The sequence below is a fragment of the Lacerta agilis genome, chromosome 8, assembly GCF_009819535.1.
Source record: "Lacerta agilis isolate rLacAgi1 chromosome 8, rLacAgi1.pri, whole genome shotgun sequence".
Taxonomy (NCBI): domain Eukaryota; kingdom Metazoa; phylum Chordata; class Lepidosauria; order Squamata; family Lacertidae; genus Lacerta; species Lacerta agilis.
This window is the reverse complement of record NC_046319.1, coordinates 3,949,092-3,973,991: the sequence shown is the minus strand read 5'-3', so window position 1 is coordinate 3,973,991 and position 24,900 is coordinate 3,949,092. Positions and strand designations below refer to the sequence as shown.

Sequence of the window (24,900 nt, the reverse complement as noted above, 5' to 3'; positions counted from 1 at the left end):
CCAGTGCAAGTAGATAAATAGGTACTGCTGTGGCGGGAAGGTAAACGGCGTTTCCCTGTGCTCTGGTTTCAGTCACGGTGTTTGCACCAGAAACGGTTTAGTCCTGCTGGCCACATGACCAGGAAAACTGGTGCGGACAAACGCTGGCTCCCTCGGCCTGAAAGCGAGATGAACGCCACAACCCCATAGTCGCCTTTGACTAGACTTAACCATCCAGGGGTCCTTTACCTTTTACCTTATAATTATTGCATTTTAGAAATTTCATTCATTGTTTATGTATCTTTAAATTTTGGGGAAGATTAAACTTCAATTCTATTTTATATCAATTTTAATAGCAATCCATACATTTTCTTTTGCTCCAGCCCAATTTTGTGGCTTGGCTGACCCTTTTTTAGAGGTTGGGTCTGGCATTCCCTTTTGTGTGTCCTGTGTATTGTTCCCAGCTCTACCTGGAGATGCTGGAGATTAAACCTTCTGTATTCAAAACAAATGCTCTGCCACTTTGAAGCAGACAGGAGTTATCACAGCTCTTTTTTCCACCGCCCCATTGTTATACCTGACCATACTTCTGGCTGTGCCTTAATCTCCGATTTCTCTGGTTTTTCAAACAGATAAGTTGTTACACATGCTTAGCCTTAGGGTCCCAGCATCCTCTACAAATCCTAGTTTTAATGTGTTGGGTATATTGAGAGCTTACTTGGCTAAAGGGGTAGAATCCATTTCCTTCTATGAAAACAGTGTGTCCCTTTTTTTCCAGAAAGCTGCAGGCTATCATCTGGACCTCTTTTGGGTGGGCGTCCTTATGGCGATCTGTTCATTCATGGGGCTACCATGGTATGTAGCAGCCACAGTCATTTCCATCGCACACATTGACAGCTTAAAGATGGAGACAGAGACCAGTGCACCAGGAGAGCAGCCCCAGTTCCTGGGAGTGAGGTGAGGGTTCCTTGAACTCACCTGTAAAGGGCAGTTGCGAATAGAAGCGCAATGTAACAGTGCTCTACGTAAGTTCCTCCTTGACCATGAGGGTTTTGGGGGGCATGTTGTTATAGCAGGCCTGTTTCACATCTTGCAGACTGTGTTTCTGGCTGTCTCCTGTTCACCTTGCTTAGATCTCAGTTCCATGGTCCTGTTATGCCAGCAGCCACTAAAACTGGCCTGCCATCAGCATAATGTAATCAGAATCCTATGCAGTTCTGCCATTCGAGTCAACAGTACAACAATGTCTGTCTGTCTGTTTGTTTGTTTGTTTGTTTGTTACTTACTAAATTTGTAGATCATTTCTCAGCCATACACCAACAGGGACTCTTAACAGTGCTTATGCTAGGCATGGGAGGAAATGATCCATGCACAGTGATTACCTCTAGTAGAGCATCACAAGAGTTTTAGGCTATATCCTGTGCACACTTACCTGGAGGTAAGCTCCACTGAATGCTGTCCAAGTCAACATCCATGGGGCTGTGCTGTAGATTATGGGGAACCACAAACAGAATGTGGTAACAGTTGAATCCTTGATTTCACTGCTTCTGTTCTTTTTCAGGGAGCAGAGAGTCACAGGAATCATTGTCTTTGTTCTGACTGGGATATCTGTCTTCCTGGCTCCAATTCTAAAGGTAACACATTCCAGAGATTTGTGTCATCATTTTAGGCATAGGCTTAGCATGTGGTTTCTTATTTTTATCCAAAACTTTGGCCCAATCTGAACATCTACATCAGATTAATTTCAGTTCAGCCCTATATATATATTTACTCAGATATAAATCCTGCCGTGTTCAAAAGATCTTACTCACAAGTGAGCATTCATAGTGTTGCTGCCTTAAGTGATTCATCATTTAAAAGGCAGTTTAATCAAGGGAACATGCCTTAGCAGCCCTTGCAAAAAGCATTTGTGGAAATGTCTGATAAAGAGGCCTCACCTGCCTTCCCCCCCCCCATCTCTCCATAGTACATCCCAATGCCTGTGCTGTATGGAGTCTTCCTCTACATGGGAGTGGCCTCGCTCAATGGCATCCAGGTAGGAATGTGAATTGTTCTGGCAACTTCATAATGATTTTGGCAATCACCACCTTTATCTACCCACTCAGGTTATTGCGTAAGTGGCCAGGTTTCTACTTAGCAATGGGAAGGTTTGCTCAGAAAAGTGTAGGCTACATTTCTGCAGGGTTTTTGGAGGTCCCGTGGGGAAGGCACCATCCACAGGCCCACCTGCTTCAGGGAGCCCATCTCTTGTCCGTGGGGCTGCTGCTGAGGTGCAGGTGCCTGGTTGCTCCAACTATTGATGCCAGCCCCACTACCAAGCTGTCAGGGACTGGCTGGGTCAGAAGACAAAGGAGGGGAGGAATGGTGGGCTGCTGAAGAAGCAACAGGCGTGAGCGAGAGGGAAGAGCCAAGGGCAGACAGTGGTTCAGACTCTGCACGGGAAGCTTCCCAGGAGCTTGCCTGTCTTGCTGTATTAGGCTCCCCTCCCCCCGTTACCTCCAAGGATGCCAATTGCTATGCATTAGGGCTGGGTGGTATCTGCTTTCCAACACACTAATATACAGCCAGCTAAATTTCATGATATGGTGGTATATTACGATGTTGGAAAGGAGGCGGGGAGGAAGAAGGGAGTTGCCGGCCATGGAGATTATTAGCATCACAGTGCGCAGCTTCTGCCTCATCCTGAAAAGACCAAGTGGGCAAAGTTCCCTCCCGCCATAGCTTACGTCTATGTTGGCAGCTTCTGGAGGAGGAGTGGTTTTAGGGAGAAGCGGGACGCAGGAACCATCAGTCCTGGCAACTGTGCTATGGAAGCTGGTCCTGCCTTGAGGGTTCCCTGCGTTCTTTGCTGTTTCCTTGAATAAAGAATTAAACTTCCTGCTCATTTCTGCATTTGAGTGCTGACCTGCATCTGAGCCAGCCCTGGCAGCAGCCCGCAGAAAATGGACTTTATGAAATTCTGTGCTTAGCACAGATCCTTGTACAGTGGTACCTCCAGTTACTAACTTAATTTGTTCTGGAGGTCCGTTCTTAATTTGAAACCGTTCTTAACATGAGGCGCACTTTCGCTAATGGGGCCTCCCGCTGCTTCCATGCTGCCAGCGTGTGACTTCCGCTCTCATCCTGGAGCAAAGTTCGCAACTAGGGGCATCTACTCATTACCCGAAGCATTTGTAAGGAGGACAGTACGTAACCCGAGGTTCCACTGTACATTGTTAGCATTTAACAAAACCTTCAATGATTGCTTCGACATCTTTACCGCTCCTCATCACTGGCCACCCCCCAGAACTAATCTTCATGCCTTCCTTCCGTTTCCCCCAACAGTTTTGGGATCGCTGCAAGCTCTTTCTGATGCCAGCCAAACACCAGCCTGATTACGTCTACCTAAGGCATGTCCCCCTGCGGCGAATCCACCTGTTCACCATGGTTCAGATTGTCTGTCTGGCTGTCCTCTGGATCCTGAAATCCACTGTGGCAGCCATAATCTTCCCTGTGATGGTAGGCAGCTATGTTCACTGTTGTCTCCTGTTCTAGGGCCCGCTGGGAGAAGGTTCTGGGATGTGCACACCCACCCACAAACCCAAAGATCTGTTGCTCCAAATGTGTCTTATTCAGAGTTCTTTTGTTACTAAAGAAAGCAACTTTCCCAGGATTTTGACTCACTTGTAGTGTAAAAATATTACGGACAATATGGTTTGATATAAAAATTGGAGTACAGCTGAATATGCAGTTGTAGATCCCATGGGGGGGGGGAGGAGTCTCGAGATTCGGAGAATCCCTTTATATAGATTTGTTTTTTACTGCTTGTGTTCATTTATAAAACCAATAAAAATTATTGCAGAAAAAAAGAAAGCAACTTTCCCCAGCCTGGTTCACTTCAGATGTTTTGGACTACAACTCCCAGCAGCCCCAGCCAGCACTGGTGAGAGTTGTAGACCAAACCAGGGCTCCAGGTTGTTGGATGAAATTAAGCAGTGAATGCCAACTTCTCTCCAGGGAGAGAAATATATCTCTGTTTCTGTGGCGTGGGAAGCAGTTAATCTGTAAACCATCTCTTTGTCTGTGTCAGGGTGCAAAAGAAAAATGGTTCCACCTAAGAGTTGGAAAGTGCCAGGCCAAACCCAGCCTCTCTGTGCCTTCCACATGTGAAATTTTGAGGAAGGAGTAAGAAACATGAATGAACTCCCACTCCAAATTGCATCCCCTCCAAATAATTTGGCCTGCCACTATCATGGCCAGGAGGTCTCCTCTTGCTGCTGCTTCTACACCAACCCAGGTCTGCCACAGAATCACGCCCTGCAAGGAATTAACCTGTAACCCACTGAAATTTGATCTCATTTCATTGCACTTTGAGTACTTGAATTCTAAACAACTCATAGTCTTCATGCTAGATTATTTGAGCCTTGTCTTGGTGGGTTTTTGTTTTCCTTTCTCTCTCTTTCTCTCTCTTTTCTCTCTCTCTCTCCTTTTAGATTTTAGCCTTGATTTTAGTCCGGAAGATGCTAGACCTTGTCTTTTCCCAACATGACCTTGCGTGGATTGATAACATCATCCCTGAAAAGGATAAGAAGAAGGAGGATGACAAGAAGAAGAAAAAAAAGAAAGGCAACAAAGGGGAGGATGATAGCAGTGACGAGGTGTGTCCGTGACGCTTGGGGGCAGTGTGGTGGGACATGTGTTTCTTTCTTGCCAGCCAGACCCATTAAATCATGGGTAGGCAAACTAAGGCTCAGGGGCCAGATCTGGCCCAATCGCCTTCTAAATCCGGCCCGCGGATGGGCTGGGAATCAGTGCGTTGAGTAGAATGTGTGCTTTTATTTAAAATACATCTCTGGGTTATTTGTGGGGCATAGGAATTCGTTCATTTCCCCCCCCCCCAAAAAAATATATAGTCCAGCCCCCCACAAGGTCTGAGGGATAGTCGACCAGCCCACAGCTGAAAATGTTTTCTGACCCCTGCATTAAATGGTCTGCATTGGCACTCAGAGTCAACGCAAGGAGCAGTTCTTCTGTGAAAAGCATTACAGAGTGCCTACCTAGAATCATAGAGTTGGTAAGAGACCACAAGGGCCATCCAGTCCAACCCCCTGCCAAGCAGGAAACCCATCCTCTTCGGACCATTTGAGATCCATTGCCACATACATATATAGTGTTTCCACATAAGAAAGTGCTTCTTCACTCAGTGCGGAGCTAAATCATGAAGAGGAGAGGGCTATCAATGGTTACTAGCCAGGATGGCTCAGCTCTGCCTCCACAACTGGCGGCAGCAATGCTTCTGAAGACCAGTTGCAGGAAACCACATTAGGGGAGAGTTGTTCTTGTGCTCAGGTCCTGTTTCCGGGCTTCCCACAGCTATGTGGCTGGCTGCTGTGAGAACAGGATGCTGGACTAGATGGGCCCACTTTGGCCTCATCCAGCAGGCTCTTCTGATGTTCTTAAGCACCAGAAACTAAAGCAATGCAAGTTCAAAGACCTGATGTACATCTAGTATGTTTCAATGTATGCTATTTAACTTTTTAAAAAAGAAAGAATAACTCACCAGCCCATTGCATTCATGAAAATGCCTTTCTCTCAGAAATAATGGTTTGGTTATTTAAATATATAAACAATTCAACAATTTAATACACATGATCTATACACCTCCCGTAACCCACCTGAGAAGGAAATCAAAGAATTCCTAGCAGAGATGAACATACCTACTCTAACTAATGAGGAACAAGAATATATGGACAGTTCCATCACCCCAGAGGAAATAGACACAATCCTCAAAAACCTAAAACCACACAAAGCTCCAGGCCCAGATGGCTTCACAGCAGAATTCTATAAGAAATTCAAAGAACCCCTGATGCCCTACATGACACGCCTCTTTAATGACATCATGAAAGGAGGGCCCATCCCCAAAACCTGGACCCTCTCCAAAATAGTCTCCATCCCAAAACCAATGAAGGACAGCCTCAAGGTAGAATCATACCGCCCGATTTCATTAATAAACCAAGACTACAAAATATTCACATCAATCTTGGCCAACCGCCTGAAAAAATTCTTATCCAAACTAATAGCTCCAGACCAAACTGGCTTCGTCCCTGGTCGCAATATTACAGACCCCATCAGGAAACTACTGAACCTAATTGAACACAGCAAGGCAACTAAACTCCCATTAACAATTATGTCCCTAGACATCCTCAAAGCTTTCAATTGCCTAGAATGGAAATACCTATCAGCAGTACTAACTAGCATGAAATTTGGCCCCTACTTCCTACAAACCATCAAACAAATATACTCCCAAGCCTCAGCAAAATGCAGAATTAATAATATGGACTCAAATACCATAACAATCCAAAGAGGCACAAAACAAGGGTGCCCACTATCTCCCTTCCTATTTATCCTAGCGCTGGAACCCCTAGCTATCCGAATCCGAGCAGCCACAGACATCAAGGGGGTGGAAATAAAAGGCAGAACCTATAAACTAGGACTTTTTGCAGATGACCTAATGGTCACAACACCAGATCCCTCAAACACAGCACCCTCCCTAATCAGAGAACTCAACACATTTGCAACGGTTTCAGGCCTACAAGTAAACTTTGAAAAATCGGAAGCCATGTGCTTTAACACCCCACCTTACATCCAAAGAGGACTCACCAACACCACCAAGATAAAACTCTGCCACACCAAGTTCAGATACCTAGGAGTACAAATAACCAAAAACCTTAACAAATTATACCTCCACAACTACAAACCCCTATGGCAACAAATAAACAAAGACTTAAAGAGATGGAACAACATGAAGTTCACTCTCTCAGACAAAATAGCCATGATCAAAATGATCATCCTCCCAAAACTAACCTATCTATTCCAAACCCTCCCAATCTGGATTCCCCCAACCCAACTCCGCAAATGGCAAAGAAAACTACAATCCTTTATCTTCTCACACAAAAAAACAAGAATATACACCAAATACCTACACCTCCCCACCGCAGAAGGAGGATGGGGAATCCCCAACATAGAAGCATACTACAGAGCCAACCAAATACGCCATATAATCCCATACATATTAGAAGACGAGACAAAACAATGGATACACCTAGAAAGGGACACAATTGAGAATATCTGCACCACAGCATACCCACTCCTCCCAAACAAACTAAGAAAAATCCCCACAACACTTAGTAGATACACACAAACCATGTTCAAAGCATGGAAAGCAGAAACAGGCAAACTATCCCCAACCCCATCCCCACTAATCCCCCTGACCTACCACCCACTATTCCACAAAGCAGCACAAAACCTCCAAACCAAAACCTGGCAATCCAAAGGACTATACCGCCTAATAGACTTTTATAAAAACAACAAACCTCTGTCAACACAAGAAATACAGGACAAATTAGAAGACACCCAAATACCCTGGTTAACACAACACCAATTACATGCCATATTAAACAATCCAACGGTAAAATCAGCAGCAACCAGACCCCTGACAACCTTCGAAAACCTCATCCTAATGACAAAGGGATGCGATAGAGGGCTGGTATCCGCAATATATAAAATACTACTCAAAAATTCCACGAACTCCCTAGACACAATCAAAAAACAATGGGAGGATGACATAGGATACGAAATCAACCCCACCCAATGGACCAGAATGTGGTCTAAACCCCCCTTTAAATCCATATCAACAAAGAGAAGAGAACTCACCCTAAAACTAACCTACAGGTGGTATCTAACACCTAGAAAACTAGCGCTAATACGCCCAGGAACCTCACCAAAATGCTGGAGAGGGTGCACCTCCATAGGCACATACTTCCACATGTGGTGGGAGTGCCCCAAAATCCAAACATTCTGGACAACAACCACACAAGAAATATGTAAAATAACCAAGCAAGTGTTAGAAATCACCCCAGAACTGATCTTACTAAACATCTTCCAAGACAATAATGCCCACTTACAACACAAAGAACTCATAATCCATCTACTCTCAGCATCCAGAAACATCATAACCAGACACTGGAAAGACCTGTCAGGAGTAAACACGGACCAATGGTACCAAGCAGTATGGGAAACAGCCCTACTAGAAAAACTAACCAGTAAGCTGAAATTGACACGGGAACAAACTGAAGAAGACACCTTCACCCCAGTATGGTTCCCCTTCATCACATACACAGCCCAACAAGACAATGACAAAAATCTACCGGCAGCATACAAATCAATATGGCTAACCTGACCAAAAATACCCACCAACCCCACTCACACAGGAAACCAAAGATCACCACAGCCAACCACAAACGAACAACCACACCACAAGCCAACTCCGACCTCTCTCACCGCCAAACGAGCATAAGCAAACAACAGAGAACCTACATAAACAATGCTGACACCAAACCCTATTCATATCAAGTAAAAAAGAAACACAGTCACCCCACCCCACCTACCTCCCTGTCCCACCCACCTCTTCCCCCTTCCCCCCTTTCTTTTCTAATGTCTCACCAACACTGACTTATAAAAATGTTATATGGAAAAACTTGAGAGAGACATTGTACTACCTTTGAAAATCTTTAATAAAATATTTAAAAAAAAAACAATTTAATACACATTATGATAATTCAGTGCCCCAGCAATGAATTGCTTGCCAAGTTTTTTAAACTGAGGGTTTTTTTTAAACTTAGTTTGTTTTTGGGTGACCAAAATTTTCAAACTGGAGCAGCATTACTACAGTCCCTGTGAAAGAGTTGTAATTTATTATGAGAATTGCTTTGGAAAAGTCATGGTAACTTGGCTGATTTTCTGCCCAGCTTCTAATATGAATCTGAGTCTACCTTGTGGAGGATGCGATGTATTCCAGATCCTCAGATTGTGTGTGTTTTCCTTTGGGTTGGGTGTTGTGTCTGCCCTGCCATGATAAACCTGAACCTGTCAGCACTACTGGAGTTGTTCACTGTCTCCCTTTCCACTTTTCTCCCAGCCCAAGCTCCCCACTCCCTCTGTCATAACCATCCCACTGGACCCTGTCCCATCTGAACCCCAAAACAGTATGCATTGCATTTCCAGTAAGTAACATGCTCGCGCTCTGTCAGATATTTAATTAACAGCTAACTCAGCAACTTAAAAACCTTTGGACATGCTTGACCAGAAACACAAGAGCCACTGAACTGAACTGGAACTGGCCCAGAAGTGTCTTCTCGCATATTTCCCCTTCATTTCAGTGGGGCTTTCTTTATCTTTTGTTGGTTACTAATCACACTAACCCATGGTGAGAATGAGACATGACTTGACTTCGCGTTGCAGCTTGAAGTAATGTGTGCATGTTTGCAGGGTGGGGATAAGGAGACAGACAGACAGCATTTGGGTGCATTTAGGATATTCTCTGCCTCCAGTTCTTCAAATAAATTCTCTCTCCGCCCCCCACAGCACAGTTTATTTTCTAGTTTGCCTCTCAGTTAATTGACTTGCAGGAGGATTAAACCATGGGTTCAACTCACTCCCCACCAGCAGAAGTTGTTACAAGGTTCTGAGTCCATGATCACAGAATCACAGAATTGTAGAGTTGGAAGGGACATTCCAAGGTAGTCCATTCCACTGTCCAACAGCTCTTGCTATCACAAAGTCTTTCCTAATACAGGTAGGTAGCCGTGTTGATCTGCCATAGTCAAAACAAAATAAAATAAAAAAATCCTTCCAGTAGCACCTTAGAGACCAACTAAGTTTGTTCTTGGTATGAGCTTTCGTGTGCATGCACACTTCTTCAGAAGTCTTTCCTAATGTTTAGTCAGAATCTCCTTTCTTGTCACTTGAATCCTTTGGTTTGAGTTTCGTACTCTGGAGCAGCAGAAAACAAGTTTTTTCCATCTATTTGAAGATGGCTGTCCTTTCACCTCTCAGTCTCCTCTTCTCTAGGCTAAACATACCCAGCTCACATGATGGTGCATTCGGGCTCTGCAGAGGCACCGCTTTAAGGCAGGCCCCAGGCAGGACCTGGCACTCTGAACACACCCAGCGATACTCCAGGTTGCCATTTAGAGCTTGCAGTTTGCAGATATTATGAGCATGTAGCTGGCTCACAGTGATCCTAGGGATGCTCAGGATTTCGAGAACAACCTTAAATCTCTTCTGGATACAATCTTTCTTGCCACAAAACTATCCTGGGCTGCCTCCAGGCAGAGGATATTGCAAATAGGGTCATTTGAATATCACAAATGGGTTCTTAGGAACAGTTTAAAATTGGAAGGGGAAAGGCTTATCAGATTTTCCATGGAAAGAGTAATTTCATATTAAATAGAGGGAAATACAGGCTGAGACATTATGATGCCAGCGATGTAATTTGGAACCTGTAGGGCTGCTTACATGGATGAGCAGCACCAATCGCACACTAAACTCCTGTGCAGTTTTGTCGCCTTATCTCAGGGGGACTTCATACTGATGGCCGAGTCCTTTGTTTCTAGTTGCAGGAAATGAAGTTCTGCACTAAAACACTTCTCAGAAGACCATTGTCCAGTTCCTCAGCAGTAAATCCATCAGCTGGGCAGAGCTGTTTCCCTTGGGGAGGCAAAGATGCGTTTGAAACCCAGTGGGAGTGAAAGCATGGGAGTGGGAGATGCAGTGGGTGGTGGAGAAAGGGTTAATCACCCCTCTGCACTCCGCATGGAACAGCCTTTCCTGCTCTCATCCTCCTCTTGGGTGGAATACATAGTGTTAGGCCCTTATGCACTTGAAAGGATTTGGGGAAGGATCCTGAGCTGTGGCCAGTAATCACCCACCAGCCCCCCTGTGAGCCTTTTTGGAAAGGGCGAGTTGATAAACCCAGTGCAAAAACCGACATGCTGCCTCTCTGAGATGAGCTGAGGAGCCAAGGTGAACAGTGTTCTGGGTTATTCAGGACTCGTAAATGCCTGTCTTCCGTACTATGCCTATGTCTGATATACACACTTCACTTTTTTCCTGCAAGAAGGCTCCAGTTCAGTGGAGTCATCAGAGGCCGCCCTACCATGAGCAAGGTGAGAGGCAGCAGATTTTGGAAGCTGTTAACGGTGGCAGCAGAGTGGGAGTCAAATCAGTGTGGTGCTTTGAGGGCAAAGTCTGCCCAACAGTTCACCAGCTGTCCCGTTGAGAGGGGTGGGAGCTGGGGCAGAGCAGCAGGGGTCCCACTCACCAGCTGGGCTTGCGCAGATGGATTGCTTGTGTCCCATGTTGATTTCTGGAACTGGGGGTGCCAACAGGGGCCCAGAGGCCATGAGCTCCCAGAAATCTCATGGTGTGTCATGTTCTCACGGAGCCCACACTCCTTGCCCAGAGCCAGAGGGGTGGGATGGGGCTTTTGCATTTTGGGGTGGCCTCAAGCCACAGCTTTTAAAGACTATTGGAAGAACACAGTTCTACTAAAATTGGTTGAGGGCAGGGCAAGGCATGCAAATTTCATTAAATCCAAAATCCTTTTTCACTAAACATTTCCTTCCAAGAAAGTGGTCAGTGATGGAGGCACCTTGGGAATGGGTGATGAGAACTTGGTTGGAAACAAGCTGGGCCTTTCCTTCCGCAGCTCTTCCTCTCTCTTATTTCATGCTTTCCTCCTCCCCTGCCTTGAAACAGTTTCATAGCCATCTCTGTTTCTCTGCAGGAAAGAGGTCTTCCAGCTGCAGCTTTGCGTTCTGATGCATCTCCTAACGGGTCAGACCTGGATCGCAGGTAAACAACACACTTGGTCAGCTGACAGTTTTCCTACTTTAACGTAAAGAAATGCAAATAGAGAATCCTCCAGATCTGGGGGGCAGAAAGCAGCAGAAGATGGGGTTATAAGGGGTAGTGCTGTAACTCATGATGAACGCTACCCTTGTTCTCTTATAATGGCAATGGCTGAGTTCTGGTGAGTTCCGATGGGGGGGGGGAGCCCTGATAAAGGGGAATTGAGAATAGGAAGATTATTAACAATTATAAAAGGGGTAGCAATTAAATGCCTCATTGCTATACCCCTTTTCAGTTTGCAAAGGGTTCTGCCATCTCTTACTTCTATGCCCTACAACAGGCATAGGCAAACTCGGCCCTCCAGATGTTTTGGGACTCCCACCATCCCTGACCACTGGTCCTGTTAGCTAGGGATGATGGGAATTGTAGTCCCAAAACATCTGGAGGGCCGAGTTTGCCTATGCCTGCCCTACAATGTTATGCAGTCATGGCGCTGATTTACACAATGAAATGTTTATGTAGCACTTTGAAACAGCACACAAATTGGAGAGCAACTCATCCAGGAGAGCATGTCCAAGTGGGGATTTCCAGAAGCCCCCCAACTCTCCATCTTCTAGACCACCATACCACACTGTCTTGCAGCACAGATTGGCATAATAAAAATATGGAATGTGAGAATTTCATGGAACTAATATTTTCAAGTCAACTTCAGTGACATGACGTAAAAACTGGTCCATTTGGCTCTGAGTCAAATCAAGGGCACAAACAGTGTTGCTGCACCAGCTGACAGCTGGAAAGACATATTGGGAGGGAGGGGGGAGGGCTATTGCAGTGTAGGTTAGACGTTAGAGTGTTGGGCTGGGATTGGGAGAGCAGGGTTCAAATTGCCATTTGGCCATTAAGCTCACTGCTTGTGACCTTGGGCCAGTCACTGCCTCTCAGCCTAACCTCCCTCACAGAGTTGTTGTGGGGATTAAATGAAAAGAGGGGAGAAGAACCATGTATACCACCTTGAGCTCCTTGGAGGAAAAGGTGGGCTGTAAATAAGTAAATAAATTAAATAATTGGCAAGGCAGCCAAGGTCAAGCCAACGGAGGTATGAGGAATTTTTAAGTGAAGGAGAAGGAATGAGGAAAAGGACAGTGGCAGTGAGGCAACTGGAAGGAACCCCCCTGTCCTCAGAGCGAGGAGAGAGCCTGTGCAACAAGTCAGAGAGAGATCCAGAGAGCCTGGCCAAGGCACAGAATGGCCAGAGGAAATGGAGCAAAACAAGCAATGGGCTGCAGAGCAGCACCCAGCTTTGGCAAAACCAAAAAGCAGGGCTGGACCCAACTCTGCTGCTGCCACCATCACGGTCAGCCCAGGAGGAAGTGGCAAGATGGGAAAGGATTTGAACTGTGGGCCAGGGAGCCAAGAGGGCACCAGGTTGCAGCTGCTTCGTGAGTCTTGAGGGTCCACAAGAGAGGGGTGGAAAGGGGGTTTGTTCAGCATGATGAGATGACAGGCAGAGGGACAACAAGGCCTGAGTAGAGTAGAATTGAATTCCTTGGCTGTAATGGTCTGACCAGCTAACTCCCTCTTTCCTGCTTTTCTTCCAGTATTACACTTCACCTGAAGATTTCCTGCCCATCTTCTCCTGCATTTAATTACTCTCGAAATCCCATCTGTGCTGTGCCCCAGGTGAAGATAGAGATGGAGTCAGATTACGAAGACACTGACACAGAAAAGCACCCTCGGGACATGGGCAGCGAGACCACTCTATAGTCCCAGGAATGGGGGTCCTTTGTGTGTGTGTGTGTGTGTGTGTGTGTGTGTGTGTCTACACACACACACACACACACACATACACACACATTTAGCATCAGAAAATTAGACAATTTGTAGCATTCCATCCTGCTTGGTCATGTGCCATGACGACCCTAGATCTCCAGCTTAAGCTCCATCCGAGCAACATGGAAATAGGACTTTAAAAGTCTGCGGGAACAAAGGAACTTATTAGAACTTTAGCTCCTTGGATGGAGGAACAGTATCATTTTTGGACTTGGATGTCTTTACTGAGCATTTTCCTGTGGTCTGCAGCAGTTCCGTCCAATTGGCCTGCTCTTTTCCTCTGAAAGCCCATGGATTTCAGTGGGACATCTCTCAGTGGAGCCAGTAGCTTTTTTATTCACTTCGTAGCTAAGCGTATAAAACCTTCCACTCCTGTAGAAAAAGCCTCTCTATCACTATCAACCATAGTATTGCAGAGGCAGGAGGAGCCGGATTACTGCCATCTTCAAATGACGTATCATTTCTCTGAATGCTGCACATGCTTGTTGACCGAAGGCTGAGGAGCAACAGAATCCAGTTGCAGTAAAGCAGATTTGGACTTCTGATGACTCTCAACAATTTGCCCAAGACACCTCTCATGGAATTCCTTCATGAGACATGCTGGTGGTCTGTGCATTTGCCGTGAAGGCCCCAAGCTGGTTTCAAGAGAATGTCCACCTTCGCCATCTGAACAAGAGGAAATGTGGGTAAGCCCTTAGTGAATGAGTGTTTTCGTTTAAGAGCTGGGGGTTCCCAGCATGGCACTCCTGGCCAACCATAGTGCCATCAGATACCTCCCTCGGTGTGTGCCAATACCACTGTCCCCAGAAAATGGGGGGGTGGGCTTTAACAGCCTGACACCCCTTTTAAGGGACTCGAGTCCCCCAAGTTTGTTAGAGTTGGAATGGACCAACCCCCTTCAATGTAGGAATATGCAACAGCTCCATACAGGGACTGAACCTGCAACCTCTGCATTATCTGCACTATTGCTCTAACCAACTGAGCTATTATTTGTCAGAGAAGAATGAGCTGAGGCACGATCCAGTGAAAGCAAGGCAAATCTTTATTATTCTGTTGCAACAGAAGTCCCACCCACCCACCCCCTCTGCTTGGTAGGAGGACCCAGATCAAAGGAGCACAAGAACTTTTAAAGGCTTTAGAAATTGTCCCTTAGCCAAGGACCACCCAAACAGCATCACACATGTGTCACAGAAAAAGGCGGTCTACAGCAGAAATGTGAGAGTGTTGCTGTCAAGCTGTGTGATTGCTGTTGGCCTTAACTGGCTTAAAGATCATTCCTTCTACTTGACAGAAAAATATCTTGGCACCAGATTTTTTCCAGTTACCATTTCTTCCCTATTGTGCAGTTTCAAAGACTTGATGATTTCTTTGGAAAGGATACTTTACTTCTAAAGCAGGACTCTTGTGTACAGAATATTCTGGCCTGCTAAATATTGCACCTGGTTTGAACCTGTGTGAAATTAATGCAGATTTCCTTGTAACATTGTAAATATTGAAGTCAAAACAAAAGAAAAACTTGAATTTAGCATCCTATTTATCAATCAAGTACCCATTAACTGTTGGACAAAATTCCACAAAACTGTGTTTTATGCCTGGGCAACAACTTTGAAATAGAATTAACTTTGCCTCCCTGCAACTTGTGCCCCATCAGTCCATTGTAGTGTGGCCATGCTAGTGGAGGTTCATAGGATTTGGATTCCTAAACCATTGGAAGGTGCCAAGCCAGTGAAGGCTGCAAGAACAACTTGAACTTGAACTTGAACATAGCCTTGTATATTTTCCTTACTTATTTTGTACCAGTACTGTGTGCCTACTGTTGCACTGCTTAGTAGAGGCTGCTTTAACAATACTGTTATAAAGTTTTAGCAGGATTTGTGTGTTTGTGGAAGCCAAGTTTGTGGAAGCCAAGGGTGTTTGTGGAAGCCAAGTGTTTCATGCACCTGTGCTTGTAAAATCTATTGCTCCCACCATCAGCTACTTGGCACTGCAGTGCTCATTGCCACTACAAACACACAGACAATTTCAAAAGCAAAAGATTTTCAGCCCCAGAGCTATTACATTGCTACTATAGTAACATTTATAGTCTAATAAATTTTTGAACCTCTTCCATTTGTGTTGAGCTCATGAAAATCATGTTCATCTTCAAGAGCCAATTCAGTATTTTGCTAAGGATTCTCAGATTTATACCATCTAAAATGACTTGGGTGCTATAAGCCAGGATTCCGCCCCATGGTGCCCCTGTAGATGCTTTAGACTACAATTCCCATGACTCATGGCCGGCATAGCTGGATGATGCTGGGGTTGATGGGCACTGTTGACCACATATCTAGAGGGCACCAGGTTGGGGAAAGAGAGTCTAATAGCAGTGTGTTATCAGATGCAGTCAGTCACATACTGTATTGGAAATGTCAAGTGTCACAAAACATGGAACTCTTAACAGACTGCAAAAAACCACATGGATCACACTGAGATTTGGTTTTCAAAAAAACCTGGGGCCACACTAGCATAATTAGTGGACACTTAACTGGCAGCTGCTCTCCAGGATTTCAGGCAAATGCCAGGAATACTACTTGGGACCTTTGGCACACAACACATATGCTTTACCACCAATTTACTATTCTTTCTTGGCTGCTGCACAATTAAGATCCCCCTTGTCAGTGCACACATTGGAATGCAAACGTTTGGATGTGCTATGTGAAGCGCTTTTATTCAGATGCAACCTCCAAGCTCCAGTAACAGCCCAAGTAAATGGCAAGCAAGCTTGAACAGCAGGCACAGAGAACTTCACCCAAGTTTTTGCAGGCTAAAACAACACTGTATCTCAAAATACTGTCTAGCTTCTGAGTCCATCCCATCTTTGAAAAAAAATGTTTAGGAACTGAGAACTTTTGTTACAAGAGCTTCGAAAGGTCATACAAATAAGGCTTTGTAGAAAATAGCAACATCTGACTCCGGAATAGCTGTAGCATAATCCTACCAGATAACATAGTATCTCCTGGGTTCAGTGGAGGTTGCTGAATTGAAATTGCACCATGTACACACTAAGACACATTTTGTACAATGAACACACACACTTGGCCCCCAGTTACAGCTTCCTGCTGGGTTTGAGAGCTTGCACAATCACTCCCCTGTATTCTAACCTCAAGCTTGGTTCCTGCACATAAATGATCGGAATCATAATGTATCATGTTGGACCCTTTTGCCTTGAAAAACAATTGCTTTAAAATAAATACTCCAGAGCGAGACTCTCTGATGACCTTTCAGCCAATAAATAAATATTGCATTGTCCCTCAGGCTGTGTTTGGGAAGAGATTTGGAATGCTGCTGCTTGCCACTAGGAAGTCCAGCATTAGGCACTTAGGGCTTCAAGCTCCTGAGGCCGCCACAATTTTTTTGCGGCAATGATGGTGTTCTTCATGAGCATGGCAACTGTCATGGGCCCGACCCCACCAGGGACTGGAGTGATGTAGCTGGCTTTCTGCTTCACACCTGCAGAAAAGGAGGAAAGGAGATGATGGAGCACAGGAGGAAAACAAGTGTCAAAAGCCCTAGCAGGAGGCTGCAAGCAGGACAGAGGCAATTCCAGGACTAAATTGTTGTTGCTGTATTTCTATACTGCCCTTCACCCAAGGATCAAAGGGCAGTTTACAATATAAAAACATAAAAATGTGTACCATAGTAACAAACAAAAACAACCCCACACATACAGTTTAAAAGGCCATAGATTGTTTAATTTGTTTAATTAGTCAAAGGCCTGGGAGAAGAGGAATGCTTTCGCCTGGCACTTAAAGAGCTGTTTGACAGTGGAATTTGCTGCCAAGGAGTGTGGTGGAGTCTCTTTCTTTGGAGGTCTTTAAGCAGAGGCTTGACAGCCATCTGTCAGGAATGCTTTGATGGTGTTTCCTGCTTGGCAGGGGGTTGGACTGGATGGCCCTGGTGGTCTCTTCCAACTCTAGGATTCTATGTAACAAAGGCACCAGGCAAGTCTCCATGGGGAGAGTATTCCACAGGCAGAGAGCCATCACAGAAGATGGGGGGTGCAGAGGGAGGCTGCCCCAAAGTAGCCAATTCCTGAAATCTCTGCTGGGAAAGACTGTGGTGACACAACAGGGAGAACGTTGGGGCGAGGGGGGCCCAGCAAGGCAAAGAAAGTGCCACAAGTGCTGCTGACAGCACTGCTGCCACTTCCCCTGACCACTGGAAAGCCACCCTGGACCTCTGGGCTTTTGTCTCCAAGCTAGTTGCCAAATGAAACAAAAACAAAATATCTAAAACTTAGCATTGTGAGATACCCATAATTTGTATCCTTGTCCTAATCCTTATTAACCTTTACAAAAAAAAAACCTAATGAGCTACAGTGTCCTTTAAAGTTCACAGCACCCCTCATATTCTCCATTCTAGATGCCTTCCATAGTGAAGAGTGTTTCCATATTATCAGCCAGAGTAATTGGTAGGGGAAGTCCTGCAGGGGCAACAGTGGAAAGGGAGTCAGGCCTTTTTGCCAGAAGCCCCAAACCACAGCGGTGTACATTCAGCAGGAGTTCCGGGCAGCTCCCTATCCTTTATTACAAAAAAAACTGGCCAGATCTAGGTGTTTCTCTGTCGGGCAAACTGTCTTAATATGTTAGCTAAGCCGATATTTACAGTATCAAGAGCTGCATGTGTTAAAGCTTTCAGAAATTTGAACTCCTGCCATTACTTGCTGAAACAAGGTCACACGCAAGAGTCCACTCCGTGCTGCCAAGAGCACACACCAATTCAAAATTCGCAGCCCACCAGCTGCTCCATCCAGCACAGAAGTTTCAGGATGAAGTTACAAGGAAGAGTTACAATCTTTTTTTATGCAAGATATCAAGTAACCGGATATATTCTGCATCAAGCTAACCCACTCCCTTATAGGAGAAGCTATGCAGCTCGTTCAAAACTGCAACCGTCCCAAGGATAGCTGAGACAGCAGGAGCCTATGTGCCTAACCCAGCCTTCCCCAACCTGGCGCTCTCAAGATGTTTTGAACTACAATTCCCATCAGCCCCCGTCAGAACAAGATGGGTGGGAGGCGTAGTCCAAAACAGCTGTATGGCCTCAGGTGGCCTAAGGCAAGGCAAGATCAGTCACTGGGGGCCCAAATACAAAGCACCTTGCATACCTTCGAAATCCACATCTCCAACAAGTTTTGGTTTTGCAGTAACAGGGTCCCGGACACGGTTTATGCCAACATCAATAACCGCAGCTCCCTCTTTGATCATATCGGCTGTAATCAGATTAGGGATGCCTGAAACGCAACATTTCAGGGGTTAACATTTTAATTCATTCACTTTCGTTTTTGACCCGCCCTTCAGCATGTAAGGCAGCTACCGGTCTTCATTTAATGTGGCCACAGGACAAAGCCCAAGGGTGCCTGCCATCCATCGTAACGTAGGGCAGCCACCGCAAGCCACTAGCCATCTGCTTGAAGCAGCATGTGAAATTCCACAGGCAGAAGCGACTCCTAGCGGAAGCCTTCCCAGTTATTCTTAGCACGGCCACTAGAGGAATGGCAGCCGTATTAAAGGGCTGTATTCAAAGGCTGTTTTTCTTAAAGAAGCCACCCAGAATCTTACCTGCAGCTGCAACCACAATGTCAGCAAGAATCGTGTGCTGCTTGAGCTGTTCCTTTGGAGTGTAGCGGTGAGAGATGGTTACTGTCGCATCCCCTGAAAAGAGAAGTTACAGTGAGAACAGGACACACCGGGCCTCCTGGCAGAAGCCTCAAACGGCCTTCAGAAGGGCAAGCGGCAGCTAGGGAGGTGGAATGGGGCTGCATCACCCCTGGCAATTCAACACATGCTCCTACCACCCACAGAGTCTGCACTCCTCGCACCCTCCTCATTAAACACTTTGGGTTTGATTGTATCCTCCCACTAAGAGGTCCAGCAAGACCTCCCAGCGCCTCAAGAAAAAGCGCATTAAAAAACAACAACAGTTTAACGATTCAGAGTTAAAGGCTTCAGTTGAAGGGGGAACGTGGGCTACGCACACCTTCCATATAACAGGGTGAAGGACCTCCTGGGCAACATGCAGGCAGCGGGTGGAGAGACAAGTGTGGTTCTTAACTTTGTACTGTAAAAGCCAGGTTTGCACATGCAGCCCCCAACCTCTTCTATCCAGGCAAGCAAGAGGCAGTATCACAGTGCAAGGACACAACCCAGCCAGATGAAGCAGCTACAGCAGCCCAGAATCACAGTGGACCTGTCAGTCTGGAGCCACACAGCGACAAGAACTCGCAGCAAATATGACTTGCTGCCTCCTGCAAAGATCAGAAAAGCCTCCGTCTCACCAGGAAAGTGGACCGAGAGGAAAAGAATCCCTGGGAAAAGCAGCTCGCACTCGAAGGCCCACCAGAACCTTACCTCCGGGGCGCTCGTGCCGCCCATCCGTATGAAGCAGCATCGCAATGGGCATCCCCACATTCTTTGACCGGCCAGCCACGACCACATTCTTGCCGAGGGTCGGGATCCCTGCAACACAGCACACCCACACCCAAGTCAGGCTCCGCCTTCTTTCAAGCGACTCAAGGCCAGCAGTATTTGCACACCAACACCTACCCGTTCTCTTGATGATTTCCCACACGCCCCAAGGTGTCGCTGGCAGCATGGAGTATTGGTCAAGGCACATCCGGCCCACATTCACCACATGGAAGCCATCCACATCTTTCTCTGGGTTCACAGCATTGCAGATCTTCCTCTCATCAATATGCTCTGGAGGGAAAAGCGGGGGGGGGGGGGAGGGAGGAGAGATTTTAGTGCAAGGAGTCATATGCATGTAATCCCAGGAACGGGATGAACGGAAGGGGAAATCAGAAGCTGACACTTATGGGTATGTGTCTAGGGATGCTGGATGAAGAGCTTCTCCCAAAGCACCGCACTCACCAGGCAAAGGGAGCTGAACCAGGAGGCCATCTACATTTCTGTCATTGTTTAGCTTGCTGATTAAATCAAGCAACTCCTCTTCAGTGATGGAGGCTGGCTTCAGGATCGTTTCACTGCTGATTCCTGCAAGTACCAAAAGTGATGAAAGAGGGTCAAAAGAAGATTGAAGTTGGTAAACCATACTTCATGAGTATAAGTCAAGGAATAGAATTTTATTCTATTTTATTTGGGGGGGGCAGGAGGGGAGAAATCAAATAGAATCCTGGTCCAAAGCTATTTACATTTTTTGAAAAAAGTCACTATGGAGGAAAAATACAGGAGAGAAGGAACACAAAAGGCAAACAGCAGCACACACAAAATTAAGATACAGAACAGATCAAGATGGAAACGCAGAATGTTAGAAAAGTATTCTGAAGAAGCAAAAGAAATAATAGATGCAGTGAGCAATACCCCATTTTGGCTCTTCTAGTGAGCACTGTGTCCTGGACTATGGGTCTGTGGGTAAGGACTTTTAATTGTGATATTGTCCACGAGTTGGTGAAGCCCGTGTCTTTATATATGATCCTACATCTGGACAGACAGTAAGCCTATGCCTTTTGCCCCTGGTTAACACTTCCCATCCCAAAACACTTAGCAGGCTTGCAAACTATGCAAGGGAATTGCTAGGGCCAGCTAAACGAAGCCATGAATACCAGAGTTGCTTAACAGTGCAAAAATGTTGTGTACATTCTTTAGGATACATGAGGCCCACTGTCCTCATGTTAAGCTACAGCAGGAGTGGATGAGGCAGTGAAGATCCAGTAACTGCAATCTGACCAGTGAAATGAAAACCTCAAGTGGCTGCCAAGCCCTGGGGTCTTTCTCCTTTTACATTTTCCACTCAAAAGTCACATCTAGAGTGAAGCCCCAAAAGCAACTGCTGCCTAGACAGAGTTCTGATAAAGCTCAGCAACCCAAAATATTGTTTTAAAGCATTTAGATCGCTGCTGTTGCTACTAATACAATGGTATTAACCTGAAACTGTTCTTAACCTGAAGCACCACTTTAGCTAATGGGGCCTCCTGCTACCGCTGCGCCGCCAGAGCACGATTTCTGTTCTTATCCTGAAGCAAAGTTCTTAACCTGAAGCATTATTTCTGGGTTAGCGGAGTTTGTAACCTGAAGCGTCTGTAACCCGAGGTACCACTGTACCACCATAGCAGCAGGAAGTACTTACTAAAGAGGTAACACCTGCTGAATTTTTCAGCATGAAACTTTTCAAGTCCTACTTCAATTTCCCACCTCAAGCTTTGAAACAATTACTGACACAGAAGTGAAGCAGGATTATTAGAGCAGCAGCATTAGGGATGAGATGGCAGAAGCCAGAGAAACCAAAATTAATTGGACTGTGGTGGGGTAGAGACAGTTTTGGCCACACCCTGCTGCAGTCTGCCATATAGCTAAAAGGCACATCCGTCTGCACCCCAGCCCCTTCACTGCCCAAAATTTAGAGGAGGGCTGTAGCTCAGCAGAAGAACACTTGCTTTGCATACAAAAGATCCCAGGTTCAATCTTGGGTGTGTCCAGGTAGGGCCGGGAAGGAAGCCTCTCTTAAACCATGGGAACCACTTGCAGCCAGTATTCCTGAGGTACGGCGAGGTTACACTGCTCAAAACGAAGGGCAGATGAGGAAGCAGCAGCTGAGAAGGCTCCAGGAGATGGTCAGGAGGAGAGACAAACCAAGCTGAGTTGTTTGGACCAACACTCATCTGAGACCTTTTTTCTGCCAGCAATAGTGCAATGACTAATACTGCAGGAGAACCTGGCCATGAAAGACATACCTACATCAGCCGCAGCCTTGGTTTTGTTCAGGACATAGGAGTGGCTGGCAGGATTTTCACCAACTAGAACCACACTGAGATGGGGCCTTTTGTTTCCATCTGCAACCCACTGCTCCACTTCATGACGGGCTTCTTGCCTGATCTGCCGTGCCAGCTTCCTCCCAGAAATGACAACTGCTTCATTCCTGCAAGCAGAGGTTTTTTTTTTAAAGCATTTGATCCCCAAAAAGATTAGGAGTGTCTTGTTGGAAATTCATCACTTCCCCCACAGAGTAGCTTGCACATATTCCCGGGCCAACACTTAAAGGTTCACAGATCTCATGGGAGGCAGGATCCTAACAAAAGGGCAGGGACTTGGGGGGGGGGGGTCAGTCGAATGCATGTGCTCTACAGCCAACAGTTGGCAAAATGGAGCAAGAATGCAAGGGAGCTAAAAACTTCGCAGGATCAACTGCCCACAAAGGCATTACATAACTGCCTTCACAGGCACCGTGAAGAGCAAGAGAATGATGAGCTCCAGGACAAGATCAGGCCTTCTCTTGCTCTAAAAAATAGAAAATACCCAGTAGCACCTTAGAGACCAACGTGAGTTTGTTCTTGGTATGAGCTTTCGTGTGCATGCACACTTCTTCAGATATCTGAAGAAGTGTGCATGCACACGAAAGCTCATACCAAGAACAAACTCAGTTGGTCTCTAAGGTGCTACTGGAAATAATTTCCTATTTTGTTTCGACTATGGCAGACCAACACGGCTACCCACCTGTAACAGAAAATACCCAATTCTGCATGCAATTGCTATTGCAGTATCAGTAGAATGACTTCACAGAGTCCATTTGGAAGAACAACATTTAAATATATTCAGGCAAAAGCATTTTACTCAAGCTACCATCTGTGCAAACAATGGAGGATATTTTGGTGCAGCCTCAGAAGAAAGTTTCACTTATTGCTGCGGTGAGGCAGGAACCCCTCTTGCTGCTACTGTGAGCCAAACATGCTGGGTTTTTGGCTAACACGCAATGGGTCTTGGTGAATCAGGTATACCAATACCCACTGGACAAATCTGCTGTGGAAAGAGATAATCTTTCTCTCACATTCCTTTTGCACACTCTTCAAACTTCCAGAATCTCAAAAAAGTGCCTGGGAATCTTGTTTGCCCAACACCAACCAAGTTCTCAAAGCTGTTTTTCATGAAGTGGGGAAAGTGCAACTGCGCTCTGCAGAATATTATCTTGCATGCCAGCAGACCAGGCTTCCTCAAGCGATAAGAGGACCAGGGAGAGAAAAACATGACAGGTGCCCCTTTTCCAATTAGGGCTCCACACTTTGCCCTTGAAAGTCTTGGGGCACGGAGGTCTCTAGGGACAGAATTCAACACTCCTTTTCAAGCAACGACTATTTATGTATTTATTTAATACCCCACCTTTTATCTCCAAAGGGCTCAAGGCAATGCATGTGGTTCTCCCCCTCCTCCTATAATCTCCCACAACCACCCTGCGAGGTAGGATGGGCTGAGAGACAGTGACTGCTGCCCCCAGTGAGCGCTGTGAACTCGGGTCTCGGATGGCGCTGCTGTGCCAACACTAACCATTACACAACACAAGGCACCTCCAACTCTTTGCTCCCTGCGCCTCCGATGCCCATAATGATGATTATAAAGCATTCCCGTGACCCGCCCCATCAGCTTCTCTTCCAGGCACGGAAGCAACCCCGGGCTGGCGGCGCCAAACTCCGCGGCAGAAGCAGCTCCGGGCCGAGCCATGCAAGCGGCCGGGGCGATTTCATCAGCCTGCCGCCCTCCGAGGCGCCGCCAGGGGGAGTCTCGCCACGACGCCCGCCCAGGAGGGGCTCCCCGTGGGAAGCAGCGGGGGGGGGGGGGGAGAGATGGACCGGGGGAGAGGGGAGGGGAGGGGTCGCGGGGGGGGGGGAGTCACCGCCAGGCAGCCCCTCCTGCCCCCCCTTCCCTCTCCCAAGGCGGCGACCGGGAGAAGCCAGGGACACGCGGGGAAGAGAAGCAGGAAAAGAGAGGGGAAAGCCTCGGAGCCCTCTGGCCATTACTATCATCCTCATCCTCGGGTAGTCTGCGCCCAGCCATGGAGGATCCACCACCCCACAAGGGCCCCTCCCTGTTTCTCCTGTTGGGCCTCCGGGGCCACGCGGGAAGGGCGGAGGGGGAGGAAGCCTCGGCGCGCTCTTGGCTCTCCCGCTCTGTGCTCCCAGGTAGACTGCGCCCGGCTAGGGAGGCTCCACCACCCAACGAGACGACCCCCCCCCAATCCCCCGGACCCGAGTTTGTGGCCTCCGCCCTACCTGGGCGCCGTGAGGTGCAGCCGGCGAGTTCCCCGCGGGGCAGGAAGGCGCTGGCAGCAGCAATTGGCGGGGCCGGCCGAAGTGGCTCGGGCCAGGATCCGGAAGAGCGGGAGCGCGGAGACGGTTGCCATGGCGACAGCTCTCGGAAACGCTGGAGGAGAGAGAGAGAGGGGCGAGGAACCGGCCGCCGGTGCGAGAGCAAGGCCTTATAAAGGCTCTGCCCCGCCCCGTTTCCCAAGCCGGCCTCGCCGCCATTGGCTGCAAAGGGGAATGACGCGATCCGGCGAGGGTAGAGTCGCGGCTGCTCTGATTGGGCGAGGGCAGGGAATGACGCAAAGGCAGGGCGGGGTTCTTCCGAGGAGCGCCCCGTGGCTTCTACGTACTGT

The 24,900-nt window shown here is 46.9% G+C and overlaps 2 protein-coding genes across 2 annotated transcripts in view; one reads left to right on the top strand and one right to left on the bottom strand.

The window, feature by feature from the left end:
* SLC4A5 (solute carrier family 4 member 5) overlaps nt 1-13,351 on the top strand; it is a 55,503-nt gene extending 42,152 nt beyond the window's left edge. The window contains exons 17-24 of the mRNA XM_033159100.1: nt 758-936; nt 1,541-1,613; nt 1,946-2,014; nt 3,304-3,477; nt 4,452-4,616; nt 8,936-9,020; nt 11,585-11,652; nt 13,248-13,351. Of these exons, the coding sequence (XP_033014991.1) occupies nt 758-936; nt 1,541-1,613; nt 1,946-2,014; nt 3,304-3,477; nt 4,452-4,616; nt 8,936-9,020; nt 11,585-11,619 (780 nt within the window). The 3' untranslated portion in view covers nt 11,620-11,652; nt 13,248-13,351. The remainder of the gene's footprint in view (nt 1-757; nt 937-1,540; nt 1,614-1,945; nt 2,015-3,303; nt 3,478-4,451; nt 4,617-8,935; nt 9,021-11,584; nt 11,653-13,247) is intronic.
* Nucleotides 13,352-16,165: 2,814 nt separating this feature from the next.
* Nucleotides 16,166-24,677, bottom strand: MTHFD2 (methylenetetrahydrofolate dehydrogenase (NADP+ dependent) 2, methenyltetrahydrofolate cyclohydrolase). The gene is made up of 8 exons (XM_033159097.1): nt 24,515-24,677; nt 22,208-22,392; nt 20,388-20,510; nt 20,064-20,216; nt 19,869-19,976; nt 19,080-19,172; nt 18,626-18,751; nt 16,166-16,968 (listed from the first exon to the last, which is right to left on the bottom strand). The coding sequence occupies exons 1-8, from the start codon at nt 24,643-24,645 to the stop codon at nt 16,829-16,831; spliced, it is 1,059 nt and encodes a 352-aa protein (XP_033014988.1). The 5' UTR covers nt 24,646-24,677; the 3' UTR covers nt 16,166-16,828.
* Between the last annotated feature and the right edge of the window lie 223 nt (nt 24,678-24,900).

Coding starts and splice junctions, on each gene's coding strand:
- MTHFD2 (XM_033159097.1), bottom strand. CDS start 24,645: ATGGCAACCGTCTCCGCGCTCCCGCTCTTCCGGATCCTGGCCCGAGCC. Junction 20,511..22,207: donor CAAGGCTGCGGCTGATGTAG/GTATGTCTTTCA, acceptor TGGTACTTGCAG/GAATCAGCAGTGAAACGATC. Junction 19,173..19,868: donor GCGGCACGAGCGCCCCGGAG/GTAAGGTTCTGG, acceptor TTCTCTTTTCAG/GGGATGCGACAGTAACCATC.